The following is a 21,169-nucleotide window of genomic DNA, read 5'->3' as shown; positions in this document are numbered from 1 at the left end:
GTAACTTGTAATCTAACGTAGTAACTTTTAAAATCAAGTAATCTGTAAAGTATCTAAGTTACCTTTAAAATCAAGTAATCTGTAAAGTAACTAAGTTACTTTTTCAATGTTACTGTGGCAACACTGTTTACCATATTGTTAATTGTTTTGATAAGCAATTTAAATATAAAAAAAGATTATTTTATAATGTAAAAAATTTAGATCTCCCTCTATTAATTTAATAATCTGCAATCCAGTGTCCTAGATTCATGTAATCGCAACAATAGTAACAAAAGGTTTTCTGAAAAGGTTCCTCTAGGTGTTCAACAACGGCTGCCTTCTTCCCAGTTTTGGTTCCCTCTGCATGCTTTTCTTTCTCTCCCCTCTGCCTAGTTGCCGGACTGCTGGACAGCCATATTCATGGTCCAGATGTGTTTGTGCAAATGCAAATTTAAACATGAAGCCAGTAGACTCTGCTGCCCTCCACTGGCCTTCTTCAAAAATAGCAACACAAGCAGAGAGAGAGAGAGAGAGAGAGAGAGAGAGAGAGAGAGAGAGAGAGAGAGAGAAGAGAGAGAGAGAGAGAGAGAGTTTTTCAACACAGCTGACACAGACTTTGAAAGAAACAGAGATAATAACATTCAAACATGCAACCACCACCCAGAAAGGTAAGACAGTGCTGAGCCTCATGAATGAGGTGACTTGAAATGAATATAGAGTATCATGCTTACTGCTTCCACATTTTTAAATATCTACTGCTTATCTGCCTTCAGTTCTGTTCCTCTATCTTTAAGATTATTAAATCTACAGACCATTTCATTTAAAACATCGATACTACAGTAAATGGATTGTGCATTATATAGTGCCAAATACAGCATATATATGCATTTATTGGAAATATTTAAGTAATTTGTTTAGATAGTAGATATTTTCTTCACCGTGCATAGATGGGAACGCATCAGTCTGCAACAACTGAAATCACTGTTACTTTACATCATGAAAGTCTGTACTACATTCTCATTTGAGATCTTACAGAGATTTGAGACAATGTATTTTTTATCTCCATTCAAAGTTGAAATTCATATTCCCTTAATTCCCTTCAGCTGAATTTTTTTTTCCTGTAATCCACAATTTAGAACTGAGACAGTTGTAAAATAGTTGCAATTTGAAAGCTTAAGTTGACATTTTAAGATTAGTTATAAATAAGGATTGGCTTATCTACTCAAAGTTTTGCAATTATTGTGTTGCAAAAAAACATTTATGTATGAAGGAGATGTTTTATTTTGAACTCTCTTTGATTGCCTTTGCTGTATGTCAATTTATGTTTACTTGAAAGCTATTTGTAAGGACATTGAGAGCAACCACTAATTGACCAATAAAGATATTGCTGAGGAGCCAATTAACTATCTTCATTAAAATATAACAATTCAATAATCCCTGTGTGTGTGTGTGTTTGTGTGTGTGTGTGTGCATGCTTGTGTGTGTGCAGGTGAGAGAGAGTCAGCAGGTGAAACTGGTGTTCTCAGAGCAGCACAGTAAATTGCAGACCAAACAACATCAGGACACTGAACTGTTGGAGGAGATCAGGTACAGTTGTCTTTCTGTGGAGCTGTATGATGAAAATTAAAGCATGTTAATTACAAGTGTTTTTTTTGTGTTCACCTAGGTCCTTCAGTAAGCATCGTGCAGCTATAGAGAAGGAGTATGCCCAGGTGAGCAAACATAGTACTATTATAGTTCACTATTAGTCCTGTTTCTGGCATCTTTCGTTCTTTACTGGAAATGTTCATCATTTATTGATTTGAGGTCCCGTATCAGTTTCAGAGAGCAGCTTGCTCTGAAATGTCTGATACCGTCTGATGTCTGTGATCTATTTTTTGACACTATCAGAGCTACTGCAGCCATGAGACAAATAGTTAAGATAATCACACTAGTGATGGCCAAAATTGTAAAAGTGGAACATAAGAAGGAGAGGATTTTTTTTGATAAATGAATATATGTGAAGTAAGTGTATTTGTATGAGTGGAGGAGCAGAATGTACATGGTGACTGTTCAGAGGGTAGAAAAATAACATATTATGTAACATAACATGTAACATAACATCGTAACATATAACATAGTCAAGTGAAGCAGCACTTTACAGGGTGAAGGAGTGGGGAATATTAAATTAAATAATATGAATATGTGTATAACATCTAACATAGGCAGATCAAAGTCCAAATGAAGCAACAGTTTACAGGTTGAAGAAGTGGGGAATATTAAATAAAATGAATATATGTGAAGTAAGTGTACTTGTATGAGTGGGGGAGCAGAATGTACATGGTGACTGTTCATAGGGAAGAAAAATAAAATACTATGTAGCGTAACATAACATCGTAACATATAACATAGTCAAGTGAAGCAGCACTTTACAGGGTGAAGGAGTGGGGAATATTAAATTAAGTAATGCGATAACATCTAACATAGGCAGATCAGAGTACAAAAGAAGCAACAGTTTACAGGGTGAAGAAGTGGGGAATATTAAATAAAATTAATATATGTGAAGTAAGTGTATTTGTATGAGTGGGGGAGCAGAATGTACATGGTGACTGTTCAGAGGGTCAGTGTTGCTTATTCAGAAGCCTAATGGCCCGGGGGAAGAAACTGTTTGTGAGTCTGGTAGTCCGTGCTCGGATGCTCCGGTAACGTCTGCCAGACGGCAGCAGTGTGAGAAGTCCACAGCCTGGGTGGCTGTGGACATTACGGACATTACCATTTACCAGAGGTTTGGACTCGAGTCACATGACTTGGACTCGAGTCAGACTCGAGTCATTAATTTGATGACTTTAGACTCGACTTGACAAAATGTAAAGAGACTTGCAACTCGACTTGAACTTCAAAATCAATGACTCGTGACTTCACTTGGACTTGAGCCGTTTGACTTGATAAGACTTGCTCCTTTCCCCAAATATATGTATCATAAGTCCGGCTTCAGCCGACAAAGGACACGAGAGCAGGTCATGCGCTCGGGACAGCACACCCGTTTATTCTCCATTCATTTTACAACTTCACTCATCACAGCACCCACTTCCTTTAAAACCCCCTTTCAAAATAAGAATCACTACCAACAACCCACTTAAAACCGGAAATACAAATCAACCCTCAACAATAACGTCATTAAATAAATTAGCTTACAATTATAATGCCGATATTATTTCAGTATAGAAATATTAGGTACCTTTTAGCCATGTATATCACAAAAAAGGCAGAACAAGAGATATATTAAATTGCTCAAAAAAAGTTAAAGAAGATTGACTATTCTTGTTTGTACTTATTGATGATTATTTAATGTAATCATAGAGGAGTTATGCTTAGGGCACCAAAATGGCTCGCAGCGGCACTGGGTGGAATCATACTACGTCCACATCGTGCACAAATGACTGACAGACTTTTGGCCAATTTGGTCTTTTGCAAATGCAATTAAGCCTAGGGCCCTGACATATAAAAAGCACAACCCTGTTCATTGTTATGTTCAAGTATTTGTTATGTTTCTCACATGTACACACACACACAGACAATATGAGGTAAGATAAATGAGATGAGATAAACACAGGACAGGACAGAAATGTTCATGTTCATGTATTTGTTATGTTTCTCACATGTACACACACACACAGACAATATGAGGTGAGATAAATGAGATGAGATAAACACAGGACAGGACAGAAACTGCTGTGGAACTAGTTAAAATGCAAAATACAATGTTAGCACTTTTGTACAAATAATTACAGTTGCACTTGTTTTTTCAAATGTGTTCATTCTGTAGGAGTGGTTTAAAATGAAGAATATTCTTGCAAAATATGAGTTAAATGTTAAAAATGACTGGTTAATAGTGCAATAGGGAAGTGCAATGTTGGCACAATTTTTTTCTGTAATTTCAATTGCACTTGTTTTAATGAATAAATAAATACAGATTTTAAAAGCATACATGATCTGTGTAAATATATTATTACTCAGTGATCAAAAGGACTCGAAAAGACTCGAAACTCAAACTGCAGGACTTGGACTTGACTTGAGACTCGTCAGTCTTGACTTTGGACTTGACTCGGGACTTGCCTGTTTTGACTTGGGACTTGACTCGGGACTTGAGGGCAAAGACTTGAGACTTACTTGGGACTTGCAAAAAAATGACTTGGTCCCACCTCTGCCTTTTACCCAGGGCTTTTGGTTAGGGAAAGTCCTGACACTGACCCTAGGGACGACATCACCTATACATTTGGAGATATATGAAGAGACAGTATCTGTGTCTCGAGATCGGCATAGGATACCGGCGCGCTTTCCCCGCTTCCGGTGCGCTTTCTGGTAAACAAGTCGGCGGTAGAACAAAGGAGCCACAGCAAGCACTCCGGTAAGTTGAAAAAAACTCTGTATTGAGCGACGAGCGTATATCCAAAAGTGCCAGTCGATCATACTGTATGAGCGACAGTGCAGTGTGTACAAAAAAACAAACAAGAAAAAACGTAATAAACATAAAACTGCGTAGTGCATGCGGAGCCATTGTCAGTGCGACCTTTCTCTACGGTGCACCAGTAAGGAGCACTCCTTCTAGACCCACATACATAAATCAATATTGTCCTGTATTGTTAAATGGTAAGAATATCAAATTTAATCAAAAGGCTGTAATGTGTGGTGTAACTGCTAGCTCTACGTCCAGCCCTCCTATTTTATCCGGGCTTGGGACCATAGACTGTATATATAGATGGACGGAGGGTCCGTTACGTCACCCATTGGTTTCTGCAGAGTGAGAATGAGGCTAGTAGGAGGCGTTCCCCCGGCGTCATCTTGCCGGTGCTTACTCCTCCTGACAGCTGGGCGATGCTCGCTAGTGATGGGAAGTTCGGATCTTTTTACCGTATCGGTTCTTTGAATCTCGTTCAGTAAAATGAACGAATCTCTCTTTTCTCTGGTCACATCTGCTCAGAGATCAGCGGCTTCATGATCTGAGCAGAAGCTGCAGGTGATTTGTACCGAGCTGGAGTTTCTGTTTCCTCCTTCTCCTCTCGGCTCGCTCCTTGTGCTCAGTAGAAAACGAGACGTGACGCTTACAGTCAGGACTACTGACACCTAAATCATCCCAATAAAAAATAACCTTAACTAACCCTGTGAACTTGAACTAGTTCATTTTAAGTGTGAACTGGCTCAACGCTACAAACAGCTACTGGACACCAGTCAGCATTGAGAGGCAGAAGTAGTAGGGCTGGATCATTACACTCCTGTGACCAATCCTGCATGAGACTGCGGTTAGGCCCGCCTTTCTCATTAGCATAAGGACACTGCAAATGAAAAGGAAATGTATCATGGAAAAAATAAATGTTAAAATATATTTAAGACATTTCTTTTGACATTTCTTTTGGTATTAACATATTTATTTATTTATTTCTGTATTCATTTATTTATTTCCTTTTTTATTTATTTATATATTTATTTATTTCTGTATTTATTTATTTATTTATTTTTACTTAAGTCATGTATGGTCCTCCATTCTTCTGAGCCTATGGAGGTCACGTGGAAAATGATCCTAAGACTCGTACCCGGCAGATGAACGAATCGTTCACCTCCCATCCGTGTCTTCGGATCAGTGATTCGTTCATCTGCCGGATACGAGTCTTTGGATCATTTTCCACGTGACCTGCAGCAGCCTATGCAACAGTCCCGATGCGCGGCCACGAGAAAATGAACGAATCACTCTTTGAGAGGACTCGTTACTCCCGAGTCCTTGTAACGATTTGTTCAAAACGAACGAATCGTTCACGAACGACACAACACTAATGCTCGCGGAGCTGAGCGTTTCCAGGTTAGCTTAGGGCTAAGGACTTAGGCTACATGCTACCCGACGCTGCTAACCGGTTAGCGCTGTGCTGTAGCAGGTCGCGATCTTTACGAACTCACTAGAGGTAAGTAACCTTGAAACTACAACAACAACAAAACCTATTGCTTTATCTATGATCATAATCATAAGCTTACATGCCTCAAGTGGTTTTTAATATGTAATTGTTATAAAAATTACCGTTTATTTAACACATCTAATGAAAAGATTTAAGCAAGTTAACTACAGAGTTGTGTGTTTAGTTGTGACTTGATTTTAATAAGTTAATATCAATACGCTACATGTGATAGTAACTATGTTTCACAAATGTGCTGTTACAGGCTGGTATATCCTCCATTACCATTGCCACCTCGTTTATTTAGCCTTTTATGGAATTTTTGAGTGAATTGGACAGATTAGATATGAATATAATCTCCACACACCAGTGTTGTAAATAGTTCTCATTAATTATATAATTATGTTTCCACAGAGGGAAGTGGAGAGACATGATGTGGACTGCTATCAACAGCTCTGTGGGAGTCATCACCTTGAATATTACAGATGAGGTAGAAATACATTTATCTATTTGTACATTGTATTATTTCTTTCAGTACATTACATTTCATTTGGTTGACACCTTGATCCAAACTTACTTACAATATGTGCATTCAACTATGAGGGTACAAACCCAGAGCCCAGTAATCGGTTCCGACTGAAATCTGTGGTGCTGAACACAGAATAAACTGTAAGAACCAGTCTTTGCTGGAACATACACAACATAAGACATTATTTTATAATGAGTTTCTTCTTTTCATTAGACTGCAGCACCGGATCTGTCCTCAGCAGCAACATGGTCGAGATCGGCAGCTTCAGGCTGGTCAACACGAGGACGACCTGCACAAGCTTCATCGGCCCAACACTTCACGTTTTCTCCCTCAACTAAAGATGGCCTGTAACTGTTTAGAGTTGGCAATCATTGCTATGTGTCATGGATAATAGATTTAATTTCTATATTCATTATGGTTGGTTAAAAAGATTATTATCTTTTACAATCTGATTTGATACACTTTAGATAAAAACCCAGTGCTTTATTTTTCTAATTCCCAATAAGAGACAGAACACCGTCAGTACAGCTGAGTCCTTCAGGCTCGTCCGTCCCTAATAAAATGACAGGAGACATAAAGTATGGCATTATTGTAGAGGAAATGTTACTTATGAACAAAGTTTCTGTCCTAAAAAGTCTGTGGATATTCAACTCTGTATTTTAATTAAACAGTGCACTACCAAGACAATGCAGTATGGAGTTCTTCCACATTATCTTTGCTTTGATTGTTTGTAAGGTATGAAAACAAGTCTGTACCTGGAGTCAGTACATAGGTGATGACACTTAGTGTTCAGTCTTGTTGGAGTCCTGTTCTGTCTCCTCATGTTGGACATCCACTGGTGCGACTGTCTGAGTCAGCTGGAGGAAAACTCGAAAACACACCGATATGTGATACACCGGTTTTAAAAAATTTATTATAAATAGAGTAGAAATGTACAGTACACAGTTCATGCTAAAATTGTAGTTGCCATGTAAAAATCAAGTTGCTTGATTTCTCAGAAGTTATTAAAGCATTTCTGTGTATCCTTTTGTCAATGCTCAAGTGTTGTCTCTGAAAATGTTCACTGCAGACTCTCGGAATCCAGTTCTGTCTCTTCATGTTGATCACCCACAGGTCTAGCCTCTCAGGATCACCTAGAGGAAAACTAAACGAATACAAAAATATGTAAAAAACAATATCTGTCAGGCTACCATCTTCATACTTATGTATATGCAGACAATAAAATGTCGATAACTTCAGTCTTTTTAGATATCCCAGTTCACATAATCCATCTGTTGCATTGCCTCTTTTTGTGTTATTATGGGCCTATTTGTGACACTTATACTAAGTTATTTCAAATTCATATAGTTACTATTTCATGCCATATTCACGTTTTTAACACACAAGTGAGATAAGTTTAATAGAGTTTGAAAGCGGACAATTATAGAACACAAACTTAGTATTCACTTAAACCACAGATGACACATCATCTAGTGAAACAAATAAATATAAATATAATAACTATTATTATTATAAACTACCCTTGCCAGAAGTATATAGCCTTAACATTAACAAATAGGGTAAGTCTCGATAAAAAAACTCATGCTAAAGAGATAATATAGCATCATTTAAGCTTTCATTCCTGTGACCAGGCTTACATGTGTGCGTAGTAGTTTCATATGACGCACCAACATTGATCGCTGTAACAAATAATCCCCATGTCTATATTGAAACACTTCTCCACTATGTCTAGAGTGCGCACCGGTATACTGTGACTAGCATTCACGCTCCATAATGTAGCATCAGGACCGCTTCCGGCTGTGCTGCTCAGAGAGGAACCTACAGTCTATGCGGTGAACACAAGCTTAAACAACATTAGCTTAATCTCGACAACATAAGCAAAACTACCTGCTAATCATTGCTACGGTTCTAATATATGAATTAAATAAAAATCGATTTTCACTCACCGGAAGAACTTGACAACAGAGTTGTGAGACGGTCTGTTAGTTCATTTAACTGCACAGCAAGCCATGGTTTGTGTCGAGTGAATCGACGGGGATCCGCCGAAATGAACCGATGAGTGGACCGAGCAGCTTGCAGGTGGCTTGAGGGGAGCTAACGAGCGGCTAGTGACAAGCTGTGCCCGCATCGTAGCCTTTGCCCAAGTGTCAATCATTAGACCATGCCCCTAATTATGCATAATTTTAAACCTCAATATCGCCTAAACGGTAGCCTGGATGCCAGACGAAGTTAACCCCGCTCACAACATTTGAGGTCGGGAAGTTCGGTCTGGAGTCGCTCCGTTGGGGAGAAATTATGCCCGACCGGGCCAATCAGATTGTCAGTGCAGGCTTTATACGATGATGGACAGATGATCAACGGTAACGTAATCAACCACGTCATCAAAGTGCCCTTGGGTTGAATTCGTTTTCAACAAACATGCCTGCCGCTGGAGAGCTGAGATGTGTAGATGCTGCCATTGAGTCTGTTTTAGAAGACATCGAAAGCGCATTCATTTTGAAAGAGGAACAGAGAACGTGGAGGCGACGCCAAAGCACCGCGCTAATCCCTGTCGCGCTGGCGCTTGGCTGTTCACACCGGACACTGAAGCGACGCTGAACCGCCGGGCAGCGCTAATAATATCAACCCTTGATCCAGTAGATTAAAAGCATATACTTACTTGTTGCTCCAACATTAAGCAACAGCGTCCCAACATTTGTTTCTTGGTGTCGTCTTTATAAAACATGTTCCGAGGATCATACAACTCACTGTACTTCTCTACTTCAATTATTAATTTAATGTCATCCACGTTGAAGAACTTCGCTGTTTGCTCCGTTAAATGTCGGGTGTCGGGGGTAAATTACGTTTTCTCCACTCAAGCCTATGTGGAGAATACGTAGCCCCCCCTCTCTCTCTTTTTATCTGTATCACTGCTTGTGTGGCTGTAGTGGATGGGCAGAGGGGGACATTTAATAATGTCATTGGTCAAATTAAAACTCCAGGACAACAGAAGGGGACTTCAAAGTATGGGATGCATATTTGATCATTTATATCATATAAAATATGTCATCAATATAGTTTAAGATCGTTTTTCAGTGTGTTTCCTGGTGCGATACACTCGCGTCAAGCGCAAAAAATAGACTAGACGCCGAAACGATCGCTGCACGGCACGAGGCAGCCTTGGCGTGGTGTAACCCGCACAAAGTTTTAACATGGGAGTGGATGGGAGCCAGCTCTTATTTAAGGCTTGGCGCTGCGCTGAAGCGTCGCTTCGGTATCGCTTCAGCGTCCGGTGTGAACCCGGCGTTAGTAAATAACTCACAATGGGTTGCTTAACATACGTCACATATTACGTTGCTCTGATTGGTTGTAGGTCTATCCAATTGAGCGAAGAGGAATTTTATTTCCTGGTCAGTTGAAACACGCCCCATAATCACAGCCCAATGGAGCGGTCTCAGACTCACATTCTGACTAGAATTGTGAGTCTGACAACGTCAGGCTACCTAAACGGTGGAGTAAGAAAATAATTCACCCCCCTCAGAGTTGTCATGAATGAAGAACCTCGCGATTGAGACTAAAACCAAAGGTTGAACCATGCTGTAAACAGGTTTAATTCTGCTCTAAAGTTGGGCATTTTAAACATTGGAGTCAATGGGACTTTCTGTTTCTTGGAGCCAGCCTCTAGTGGCCACCCAGTGAACTGCAGCTTTTTACACTTCCGTATCGGCCTCATCGCTCAGCCCAGGATGCTGCCCCTTGCTTGGGACCAGCAAAATGATCCAAAAGAGATACTCTGGCACAGATAGCTTTTAATTTTTTTTCATAAGTTTCGTTTAGTTTTTAGGACCCTGAAAGGGTTCAGTTCCTCCACGTTCCACAATAGAGGTCTGGAACAGCTTGATTCTTAGATGCATCACGATGTGGACTCTCCATCGATGAAGATACTGAACTAAATTACTCTAAATGTTTTCCAGTGACAGTGAAGCTACATTGACACTTACATCCCTATGTAAGCCAGGGAAGGAGTAGCGGAGGCTTTGCGCACGCGTGATTCATTTGCAGTCTGGAGGACGCGGAGTGTGGGTCTCCTCTCTGCACTGACTGCAGCTGGGACTGCTGCGCAAGGCTACTGGGAGACTGAGCGCCTGTGAGTGCATTGGGGCGGCGGAGAGGCTCACGCCAGCACCCGCTGCTCCTTGAAGACAGTAACTGAAGAACGAAATGTGCTTTCATGTCAGTCTCCAAAACACAAGAAAGTATCCAATATCAACAGAAAAAGTCGCTGGATTTGTCGCTAGTAGCTTTTGACAAAAAAAGTCGCCATGAGGATTTGGTGGGTCGTCAGATTTAGCGACAAAGTCGCCAAGTTGACAACACTGGGTATAACTAAGAAAGGAGTGAGTCTTTAAAAAGACTGTTTATAAAGTAATGAATAACTGAAATGTCTGTGACATCTCAGCGGCCACATTGTCAGTGGCCATAAGACATTCATAAAGTTTGTACCATCCTCGGCAGGCAGGCAAATTTCAACATAAACTCCGTAAATTACATTTAATTTAGCTGACGCTTTTATCCAAAGTGACTTCCAATAAGTGCATTCAACCATATGGGTACAAACCCAGAACAACAAGAATTAAGGAACTACAATTTACCTCAAAGAAGCCGAACTACAAATTGCTACATTTTTGTTTCATTCCAAGGTGTAGTTGGAAGAGATGTCTTTTGTTGGGGGCGGAAGATATGTATACTTTCTGTACAAACAGCTTTCACTGCCGGCATTCAAATGATAAGCATATACAGTTTTCAGCAGGCAGGCAGCAGGGTAGCTTGAAAGTGCGAGAGTGTACTGTGTGTTATATCCTCCATGACCAATCTCTTTCAAAATCATATTATCCAGACTTCAGCTTCAGCTGTCGCTTAGGAAGTAGTGTAGGCCAGTGGTTTTTTCCCAGTCTCCCCCCATTCCATGGGCTGAACTGACCTTGGGCAAGCTACTGAACTTCCCAAAGGCTTCCGATCGCTGTGCCAACTGTGCATGATAGATGTCTGATAGGGAAAGTGCCAGAGGTGGGACCAAGTCATTTTTTTGCAAGTCCCAAGTAAGTCTCAAGTCTTTGCCCTCAAGTCCCGAGTCAAGTCCCAAGTCAAGACAGGCAAGTCCCGAGTCAAGTCCAAAGTCAAGACTGACAAGTCTCAAGTCAAGTCCAAGTCCTGCAGTTTGAGTTTCGAGTCTTTTCAAGTCCTTTTGATCACTGAGTAATAATATATTTACACAGATCATGTATGCTTTTAAAATCTGTATTTATTTATTTATTTATTAAAACAAGTGCAATTGAAATTACAGAAAAAAATTGTGCCAACATTGCACTTCCCTATTGCACTATTAACCAGTCATTTTTAACATTTAACTCATATTTTGCAAGAATATTCTTCATTTTAAACCACTCCTACAGAATGAACACATTTGAAAAAACAAGTGCAACTGTAATTATTTGTACAAAAGTGCTAACATTGTATTTTGCATTTTAACTATTTCCACAGCAGTTTCTGTCCTGTCCTGTGTTTATCTCATCTCATTTATCTCACCTTATATTGTCTGTGTGTGTGTGTACATGTGAGAAACATAACAAATACATGAACATGAACATTTCTGTCCTGTCCTGTGTTTATCTCATCTCATTTATCTTACCTCATATTGTCTGTGTGTGTGTGTACATGTGAGAAACATAACAAATACTTGAACATAACAATGAACAGGGTTGTGCTTTTTATATGTCAGGGCCCTAGGCTGAATTGCATTTGCAAAAGACCAAATTGGCCAAAGGTCTGTCAGTCATTTGTGCACAATGTGGACGTAGTATGATTCCACCCTGTGCCGCTGCGAGCCATTTTGGTGCCCTAAGCATAACTCCTCTATGATTACATTAAATAATCATCAATAAGTACAAACAAGAATAGTCAATCTTCTTTAACTTTTTTTGAGCAATTTAATATATCTCTTGTTCTGCCTTTTTTGTGATATACATGGCTAAAAGGTACCTAATATTTCTATACTGAAATAATATCGGCATTATAATTGTAAGCTAATTTATTTAATGACGTTATTGTTGAGGGTTGATTTGTATTTCCGGTTTTAAGTGGGTTGTTGGTAGTGATTCTTATTTTGAAAGGAGGTTTTAAAGGAAGTGGGTGCTGTGATGAGTGAAGTTGTAAAATGAACGGAGAATAAACGGGTGTGCTGTCCCGAGCGCATGACCTGCTCTTGTGTCCTTTGTCGGCTGAAGCCGGACTAATGATACAACCAAACGCTCGGCTACATAATTATAATAACTATGATAATTTTTCAGTTGCTTTTTTTGGTGCCCCCTCAGGACAGGCGCGTAGTGAGCGTTTTGGGAGCGGCGGCGCTGCACACACAGACGCACACAAACACGATGACAGATACAGAGCGCTCCTTAATAACATACTTTTTAATCTTTGTGTTTTGGGGAAAGGAGCAAGTCTTATCAAGTCAAACGGCTCAAGGCCAAGTGAAGTCACGAGTCATTGATTTTGAAGTTCAAGTCGAGTTGCAAGTCTCTTTACATTTTGTCAAGTCGAGTCTAAAGTCATCAAATTCATGACTCGAGTCCAAGTCATGTGACTCGAGTCCACACCTCTGGAAAGTGCTGCAGATGTAATAAATTCATGTGTGTGAATGTGTGAATGGCTATACTGAAAAATACTTGTGGTTGTCATCAAAACTAGAAAATGCTACATAAATATAAGCAATTTATATTTATACACACATTAATGAGGACTAAACTTGTGTTCAAAACAAAATTCTCCACAGTGAACGTTAGTCTGGTAGTTTAAAATAAGATGCTTGAAATGGAGTTTTGAGTTTTGAAGAAAAATCTGCTACAGTGCAATTGCCAAGGCCAGATTATCCCAATGATGACTGCTCCATTGCTATCCACAAGCGCATATTCTTAAGGACATGGCACAAGTGCATTTACGTTGAGTCCAAATGCATATTTGGTCATTGTTGAAACCATGGTTCAAAGGGGTTCTACTATGAGTAATGTCTTGGACATATCGTGAAACAAATCAGATGATTTTCTAGGTGGTAAAAAATAGGCTTTTCAGTAGAGGAATCTTTGTCCCTTTGCACATAAGTAAATAATCCCTAAAATAACAGGACAATACAGCATCCCATCCGAGTTTGTTTGTCAGTTACTTTTCCCACCCTCAAGTAAGCAATGTAGGCCTACCAACAATTAACTGACATCTCAGTTTAAGGCCAACACACCAACCGACGCTCAATTGGATTTAAGTACATTTATTTACACTGTTTGACAAATGACAAGTAGTTAAAAAATGAAAAGCATTGTCAACACACTATAATTTCCCTTCTTTTTTGCATTGTGATGTGATAAACATAATTTTCAGGCTCTTCAGAGGTTAGCTGTTCAGTACCAGAAGAGAGACTGGCAAAGAGGAAATACAGATGCTATCACTTCTGGGTAAGACCACACACACGACGTACACAGCAATCTCACCAGCTATTTGCTTCTCATTTCTTCTATTTTTGAGGTTGATTTTTTTTTTTACACAACCTGTGACTTGACTGTGGGCTCTGGCAGATTGATGTCATTTTCTGTAAGTAGGGAAAGTTGCAGATACTGTGATGTGTTGTTATTGCCAGGAACAGTTTGTGTAAAATGTGGTCATGCCAATGAAGATTATGAAGAATCATAGTATGTCAAACTCAAATAGCTAACTATTATTAAAAATATGGAAGATATTGGGCCATATGGGAACTCTAACCAGGATACACTGAACAGAATAAGCCATTTTACATACATATTTTATGACTACTTCTCTGTAATATTGTCTAATAATGATAAAGTTGGAGGTGAATAGATAAGCAAAAACATTACTTACACTATCAGCTGTAAGAATTGATGTATTCATAATGTATGTGCAAAATGTGAAATGGTAATGGTAAATGGTCTGTATTTATACAGTGTTATTTATTCTTTATTCTTGATAACTACCCAAAGCACTTAAAGGTACAGTTTTTGTCATTTAGCCATTCACACACACATTCATACAGTGCATCTATGTCTACAGCCCTCAGTGGCAATTTTGGGGTTCAGCATCCGAATGACACTGCCATGTGTAGTAGGCAAGACTGTGATTGAACCACCAACCTTCTGGTTAGAAGCAATTTTAATCCTTCAAGAACTAAATGCAGCCTTTCACATAGTAGATCATGCAATTTTAACTGAGTATATTAGAAACTAAACCACAAATTAAAAAAGTTAAATGTTTTTAATAGACAACATTACCTTACCCCAGGGGTGTCGTTAGGCCTGTTTTAGGGGGGCTGAAGCCCCCCTAAACATGCTACATATATGAGTCTGTTCTGGTTTGTATGTTTTCTCCCCCTTCAAATTACAATCGAATAGCCTCTCATCATACTTAACAATAAAAGACCAGGCACAAGGACCTTGGGGAGTCTGCATCGCTGCTGCGCTGGCTTTCTCACTCTGCCAAGTCAGGTGTCTCATCAAGACAGCAGGATTACAGCCAAGGAGTTTAGCTCATAGTAAATGATGCACAGAGTGAAATTGTATGTACATGTAGTTACAGAATGTGGCTATCTGTAGTTCTGTAGTTCTAGTTATCTGTAGGTGGCCAGAAACTTCCTTGCACGCAAAACAGAGGCTGGATGTCCACCCCAAGATATGTTAGCTGTGCACAACCTCCTGGATTTGTGTTTCCCTCTCTGAAGGCAATCATTCAAGCTGCCTTAACAGTGCCTGTGAGCAGCTGCTCTTGTGAAAGATCCTTTAGTGCACTGCGTCGGCTACACTCTTGGCTGCGGAAAACAATGGGGCAGAGAAGGCTTCACAGTCCTGCAGCCATGTCAGTAGAAAGTGACATACTAGGTGGACTGAGTCACAACAGACTAATAGACCAACTCGCCAAACTTAAAAACAGAAGGCATTCTTTGACGCTTCCTCCCACTAAATATAGTCATTAACCTGTGCTTCCAAACCACTCCCATCCCTGTCAATGTCTCGATGACCTCACTTCCTCAGAACGGGAATTGAATACACTGAACATTCATGTTTTCTCAATGGCATGACTATGGCCATGGAAACGTGATTACATTTTCTAAAATCTCCTGTGCATTGGATTCTATTTTTGAAATAATTTGAATGTATTTTGTATTTTGTGTATTGTGTATCTTATTCCCTTCTGCTCATAATCCAACAAATAAACAACTCAGAAGTTGACACTGGCAGGTCCATTCTCCATCCATTGGGTGTGGTCCCTTTAAGAATTAGGATTTGGGAGTGACGTGGATATGAAAACTAGTATATCCATCTTTTCTTTACAAGCAGGAAAATTATTTCTCTCTATTTGAGAAAAGTTCATATTTGTGTAGTCAAATTTCACTATGACCCTGAAATTCTGTCTCTTCTGTTATCTTATACTGAATGAATGCAAGCAAAAATACAGACTAAAATCACACTCTTTCTGATTGAACCAATCTATGAACTGTCTGAAACAATGGATATCCGCAGCCCCAAATGAGCCCCAAAAACTTGCAAACATTCTCTGTGCTCGCAAACATTCGGCATCCTTAGGGGCTAAGCCCCCTCTTTCTTTCAATACTAGAAACGCCCCATCCTTACCCCACTCCTTGCCTCTCTCAATTGGCTCTCTGTCAAGTTTATAATGGTATTTACATTTTTGAAGCACAAGCTACATCATAGAAATGTTACCCCTATATGTGCCTGTTCACAGTCTTAGATCCTCAGGTGGATCCCTGCTGGCTGTTCCAAAGTCAAGGCTGTAAACTAAAGGTGAACATGCTTTTGCCATCAGGGCCTCTCTGCTTTGGAACGACATACCTGAGGAGATAAGGCGCGTAGGGTCAGTGATTTCTTTAAAATAATTTCTTAAAACCAATGTTTTTTAGACTTGCCTATCATGTGTTGCCATCTTTTATAACGTATTTTTAAAATTTGGGCGAGGATGGAGGGAGCGAGCAGGCCACATAATGACAAAAACGGGCTTCAATGTGCACTGTTTAGCATTTAGAGACGAGTGTAGAGAAGTACAATTAATGTAGATTAGCAGTCATGGATGTGTGTGATTTCAGAGGTGTGTTTGGTGTGTGGCGGTCAATGGTTGATGCAACAGCTCAGACTGCTGCATCACGACTTGCTGCTGCAGAGGAATACCGCAGACTGACAGGACAAGCCTCCAGAAGTTTTCGCAATGCAAAGGACATCCGAGCTAAGCATGTGAGAGAGCACACAGAGTAAACTTAAAGTGATGAAACACTTTAAATAGTTAGAAAATCATCATTGCAACAGACAACAATATGTGTGTGTGTATATGTGTTGCTTATGTTTTTAAGGGCCTGGAGCAGCTTCTGAGGGTACAGGGTGAAGTCGTGGATGCCCTGCGAGAACTGCACAGGCTCAAGAAGAGCTATCACCAACTCAGCCACATTGCAAATGTTGCCAGAGAGAAAGCTGCAGATGCACAGACAAGGTCAGTGTTTGTCTTTGTGTTTGAGAAAAAGAGAGAAACATTTTTGATATGATTGCATGAAAAAGACAAGTGGTTTCATCTAAGATGTACATACATTATAAAAGGTCAAGGTTGTGGAAAAATCCTGAAGCGTTTAAAGCCCCCATGAAACAAAGGGACATGCTTATAGCATGTCCCTTTGTTGATTGTTTATTTATCACATGACTGAATGGCTTCCATCTTATGCCTCAGTAGAGACAAGGTTAGGATGGGGGATTAATTCATTATTTTTCAAAATACTTTCAGGAACTTTAACACTCTCCACTTGACTATAAATGCTGCCAGTACATTGAACTTATTGGTTAAATCTGCAGGGGAGGATGCAGCTCACTTTGATGTTATTTTCTCATTCATATAAATGATCAAAACCACCAACACAGTTTCCACAGCTTTCTAATTACAAAGACCATAGTCAAACAGATTGTAATGCTGGTTCTGTAAATATGCATGATATACTTTTTCCCATGTTGATTATTTAGGACACCATTTTTTCTTACTATATCAGTTTCTGCAAACTGATAAAGCGCAGCAATGTAGTGCAGCACTGACTGAATCAACAGTGTGTAAAATGCAGTGTAAGGGAAAGATTAAGTTCTGTTAGAGTTCTCATTTAGAACAGAGGTTTGACATAACGAGTTAGATAATGCGTGTTATATCTTATCAGAATGTTATATCTTATCAGAATGTTTTAACTTTGTCTTCTAGAGCCAGAAAGAGTGAACATGGAATTTTCCACTTTAAAGCAGGACTATATAAAATGACTGCTAAGGTATGGTGTTATGAAGGTACTGTTATAATACAAAATAACAGAAATGACACACACAAATATTCAAGGATGTCACTAATAACCCTATTTTGTAATGTGAAACTGCAACGAGCTGTGGTATCTAAATGTTAGTGATATGATGAGGTAAAATTATTTAATCTTTAAGCTAACAGACCCTGAATGACTGTACACGATCCTGAATGGTTTAGTTCAGTTTTGTTTTTTAAAAGTGTGTACGGTCTGTGTGTGTCTGTTTACAGCTCAGGGCCAGGTTGAAGGAGTGTGATGACCGTTTGACTGAAGTTCGTAATGACTATCTGCTGGCCCTAGCAGCAGTGAATGCCCACCACCAAAACTACTTTAGGAATGATTTACCACTCATTATGGAGGTACACACACACACACACACACACACACACACACATACACACACACACACACGCACACGCACACGCACACGCACACGCACACGCACACACACACACATATTGTGGAGAAAAGATAAAACCACTGAATGAGTCATATGAGCACAGTCCACATTAAAGCTTTCCCCTTTCTGGTGACTGATTGACTGGTGGGGGTTATCAGAGTTATGTGGAACTGAGTCCTATGACTTAAGCAGTCTTCAGGGAAGGGAAAACTTGTATTGCTCCTTTTCATTCCATTATCCGGGGAAAATTCCAAACTATAAGCACCAGAGCTTCAGTTTCCCAGGCAATAAGGTCTTGTTGATGTTTTAGGCCTTTCACAATTTTTTGCCTTCGATGTTGCACTTGCACTTTGCCCTTGATGTTTGCTTTGTACCATCTGCTCAGTCTTTTGACAGGCAGACACTGTTGGCATTGTAAAACTTTCTATCCTTAAGCCCCCCCCCCCCCGGTTCCCACAGAATCACTTTGCTGTGGGATCCCCTCCTCTGCTTTTTTTATCGATAAAAACTGCCTCATGTTCTTTATTTATCTCATCAGCAAATGGATGGGGACATTTATGATGACTTCAGGAGCCATTTTACCCTGCTGTGTGGGATAGAAATGGATTCCTGTTTGTTCACACACAAACTGTACAGCAAGATATGGGACAGCGTTGGTAAAGTACGTGTGTTTTTATTTTTTTTAGCATATATTATTTTGATTTATTTATGTATGAGTATTGTTTTGACAGAATGCTCTCTACTGTATTCATTATAAATACGAATAACTACAACTGATTATGTTTTCGGTAACTCACCCACTCACCCATTTAGAGCTTCTTTATTCAAAGGTGTTAGAATTAGCAAAAGGTCTTCAGATCTTGTTTTGGTTTCTGTTTAAGATGCATTAATGCCAGGTATCAGTCACTGACTTCTGATAAACCAGACATAAGAAATGTCTCACCTTTTCTCTAGACAACATATGTGTGAGGGCAGAAGGTCATGGGGAGGGTAGAAGAAGAAAGGTCACAGAAAGAATTTCAGCACATACGCAAAAGTTTGAACTAGCAAGTGAGTGCAGCCTGAGAGAAACACCTCCAGTTTTCTCTTCAACATGTGATTGGTTAAATGCATTTTGTATCACTGTATTGCTGGTCCATGGCCAGAAGAAGAGAAAATGCTGCATTGTTGTTCACTTACACTTGTTTGGTAAAAACACGATGTGGTTGTTTTGATGTATGAGTTGCCCACACATATTGAAAAAGTCATGAAGCTATTTCATGCTTTCCTGACAAATTCTGCAGAACTCCCTGTGATGTGACAATGGAGCTGTGTTCTCAGAGGGTTGATGGAGGAATGAATGTTTCTAATATTTCCCTGCTAACAGTGATTTACTCTTGTGTTGTCAGGTGACTAGAGATACAAATATTCAGCAGTTTCTCCAAGAATCTGTTGCCTTCAATAAAACCACCGGATTTCCCTTTCAACCTGCTCCATATGACAAGGTGTGATTAGATTACTTGTAATATATTTACTTTAAATTTGAGAATGATAATATCGATATGTGTGTACTCAGTTAGATTCTGACACCTTTTTCACACATTTAAACCTGAATTCAATTTATTTCAAACTGTCCCAAAAGGCAATTATTTTCTCTCTGAATATCTGTACTTATGAATGTTTGTCCGAGTACACACTTGTTTAACAGATGACCATTTATGTGCCAGTCTTTAACCCCAGATGCCTTTATGTGTTTGTAAAAGAATATCACATCCACTAAAGAACAGTAATACTCACCCTTTCCAATGTCACTTCCCTTAAATAAAACTAAATAGAAAAAACCGAAACAGTGATGTTATCTAAGCCAAACATAATAAATCAGTCTTACATTTACGTTAAGTTAAACTGCCTAGTTTTTTTTACATACTGCTTATTTAACAGGGTGAATTTAAAAAAAGGTTTAACTTTTGACATGTGAGATATTTGGTTAGCTGGAACATTTGTAACAAAATGTACTTTGAAAAGTGATACAGCCAAAACCTGCCATTTCAAAATTGTAAATGACACCAGCCCTCATGTCTCTGACGCTGTGTCATTAAAGAATTAAACATGGCATGCTGCAATGAACACTGCAAATGTCTAAAAGCTGAATAATGTCATTTCTGTCTTCTTTGCAGGTGTCTTCTCTAGAGGAGGTCTGTGCCTCAGCAGCGGAGGGTTGTCTGGTTAAGGAAGCCAAGAAATGGACTACTAAGGCTGCGAAGGACTATAAAATCATCACCCACGGAGAGAGGGTGAGGCTTTGATTTCCGAGTTAAGTGGCTAGGTGATCCTTGTTTAAGCAATGCTTGATGACACTACTTGAGTTTGAGTTCAGATTTTACTTAACAACTTCAAAATGTAGAGTAGAGTAGTCTAACTATGTAAAGTTCTCAGGACACACTTCACATATAGCCATTTCCCTACTTTGGAGCCGGGAAATGCTTGTAGCAGTGGACCTCAATTTTTGTTTGTTTGTTTTTGTTATTCACAATATTAATGTTGTAAAAATATAATTTCCAAATTAGCATCACTGTATTGTGAAAGACTTTTTGTGCATGTTTTCATTCATAGTAGCAATGAAAGTAGGTGTGAATTTGTGTCAGATATTAGACGTGCTATATGTACAGTATGGTTGATATGTTTAAAATTCTACTCTGACAACAAATGTATTTTATATTTCTCCTCCTGTCAGGCTCTACAAATGTTAGGAAGTCGGTTGAAGCTCTTGTCCGGGGAGACAGGGCTTAGCGTGGAGCAGAAGATAGCAGAGGTGCAGGACAATGTCAGGAAAGCCAAGGTATGGATCTCTCAACAGGTTGGTGCTGCCGACTATGACAGGTCAATGTGTGTGTGTGTTTTGAGAGAGAGAGAGAGAGAGAGAGAGAGAGAGAGAGTGTAGGGAAAAGCACTGCACGCACACAGACCTACAATTAAGCAACGGTACAGAA

The 21,169-nt window shown here is 39.5% G+C and overlaps 1 protein-coding gene and 1 long non-coding RNA gene across 2 annotated transcripts in view; both read left to right on the top strand.

Annotated features, from left to right (window-relative positions):
- Positions 1 to 626: 626 nt before the first annotated feature.
- Positions 627 to 21,169, top strand: part of LOC133958538 (F-BAR and double SH3 domains protein 1-like) — a 43,455-nt gene continuing 22,912 nt past the window's right edge. Inside the window, exons 1-12 of the mRNA XM_062393406.1 lie at positions 627 to 647; positions 1,469 to 1,566; positions 1,646 to 1,691; positions 13,840 to 13,913; positions 16,568 to 16,712; positions 16,829 to 16,965; positions 17,710 to 17,773; positions 18,031 to 18,159; positions 18,739 to 18,861; positions 19,589 to 19,684; positions 20,357 to 20,473; positions 20,914 to 21,018. Coding sequence (XP_062249390.1) covers positions 627 to 647; positions 1,469 to 1,566; positions 1,646 to 1,691; positions 13,840 to 13,913; positions 16,568 to 16,712; positions 16,829 to 16,965; positions 17,710 to 17,773; positions 18,031 to 18,159; positions 18,739 to 18,861; positions 19,589 to 19,684; positions 20,357 to 20,473; positions 20,914 to 21,018 — 1,155 coding nt within the window. The remainder of the gene's footprint in view (positions 648 to 1,468; positions 1,567 to 1,645; positions 1,692 to 13,839; positions 13,914 to 16,567; positions 16,713 to 16,828; positions 16,966 to 17,709; positions 17,774 to 18,030; positions 18,160 to 18,738; positions 18,862 to 19,588; positions 19,685 to 20,356; positions 20,474 to 20,913; positions 21,019 to 21,169) is intronic.
- On the top strand, positions 5,668 to 7,116 carry LOC133958567 (uncharacterized). The gene is made up of 3 exons (XR_009921695.1): positions 5,668 to 5,912; positions 6,315 to 6,390; positions 6,643 to 7,116. It is a non-coding gene; the product is annotated as an uncharacterized LOC133958567 (long non-coding RNA).

This window comes from Platichthys flesus, chromosome 8 (genome assembly GCF_949316205.1).
Source record: "Platichthys flesus chromosome 8, fPlaFle2.1, whole genome shotgun sequence".
Lineage (NCBI taxonomy): Eukaryota > Metazoa > Chordata > Actinopteri > Pleuronectiformes > Pleuronectidae > Platichthys > Platichthys flesus.
This window is presented reverse-complemented; position numbering and strand designations above follow the sequence as displayed.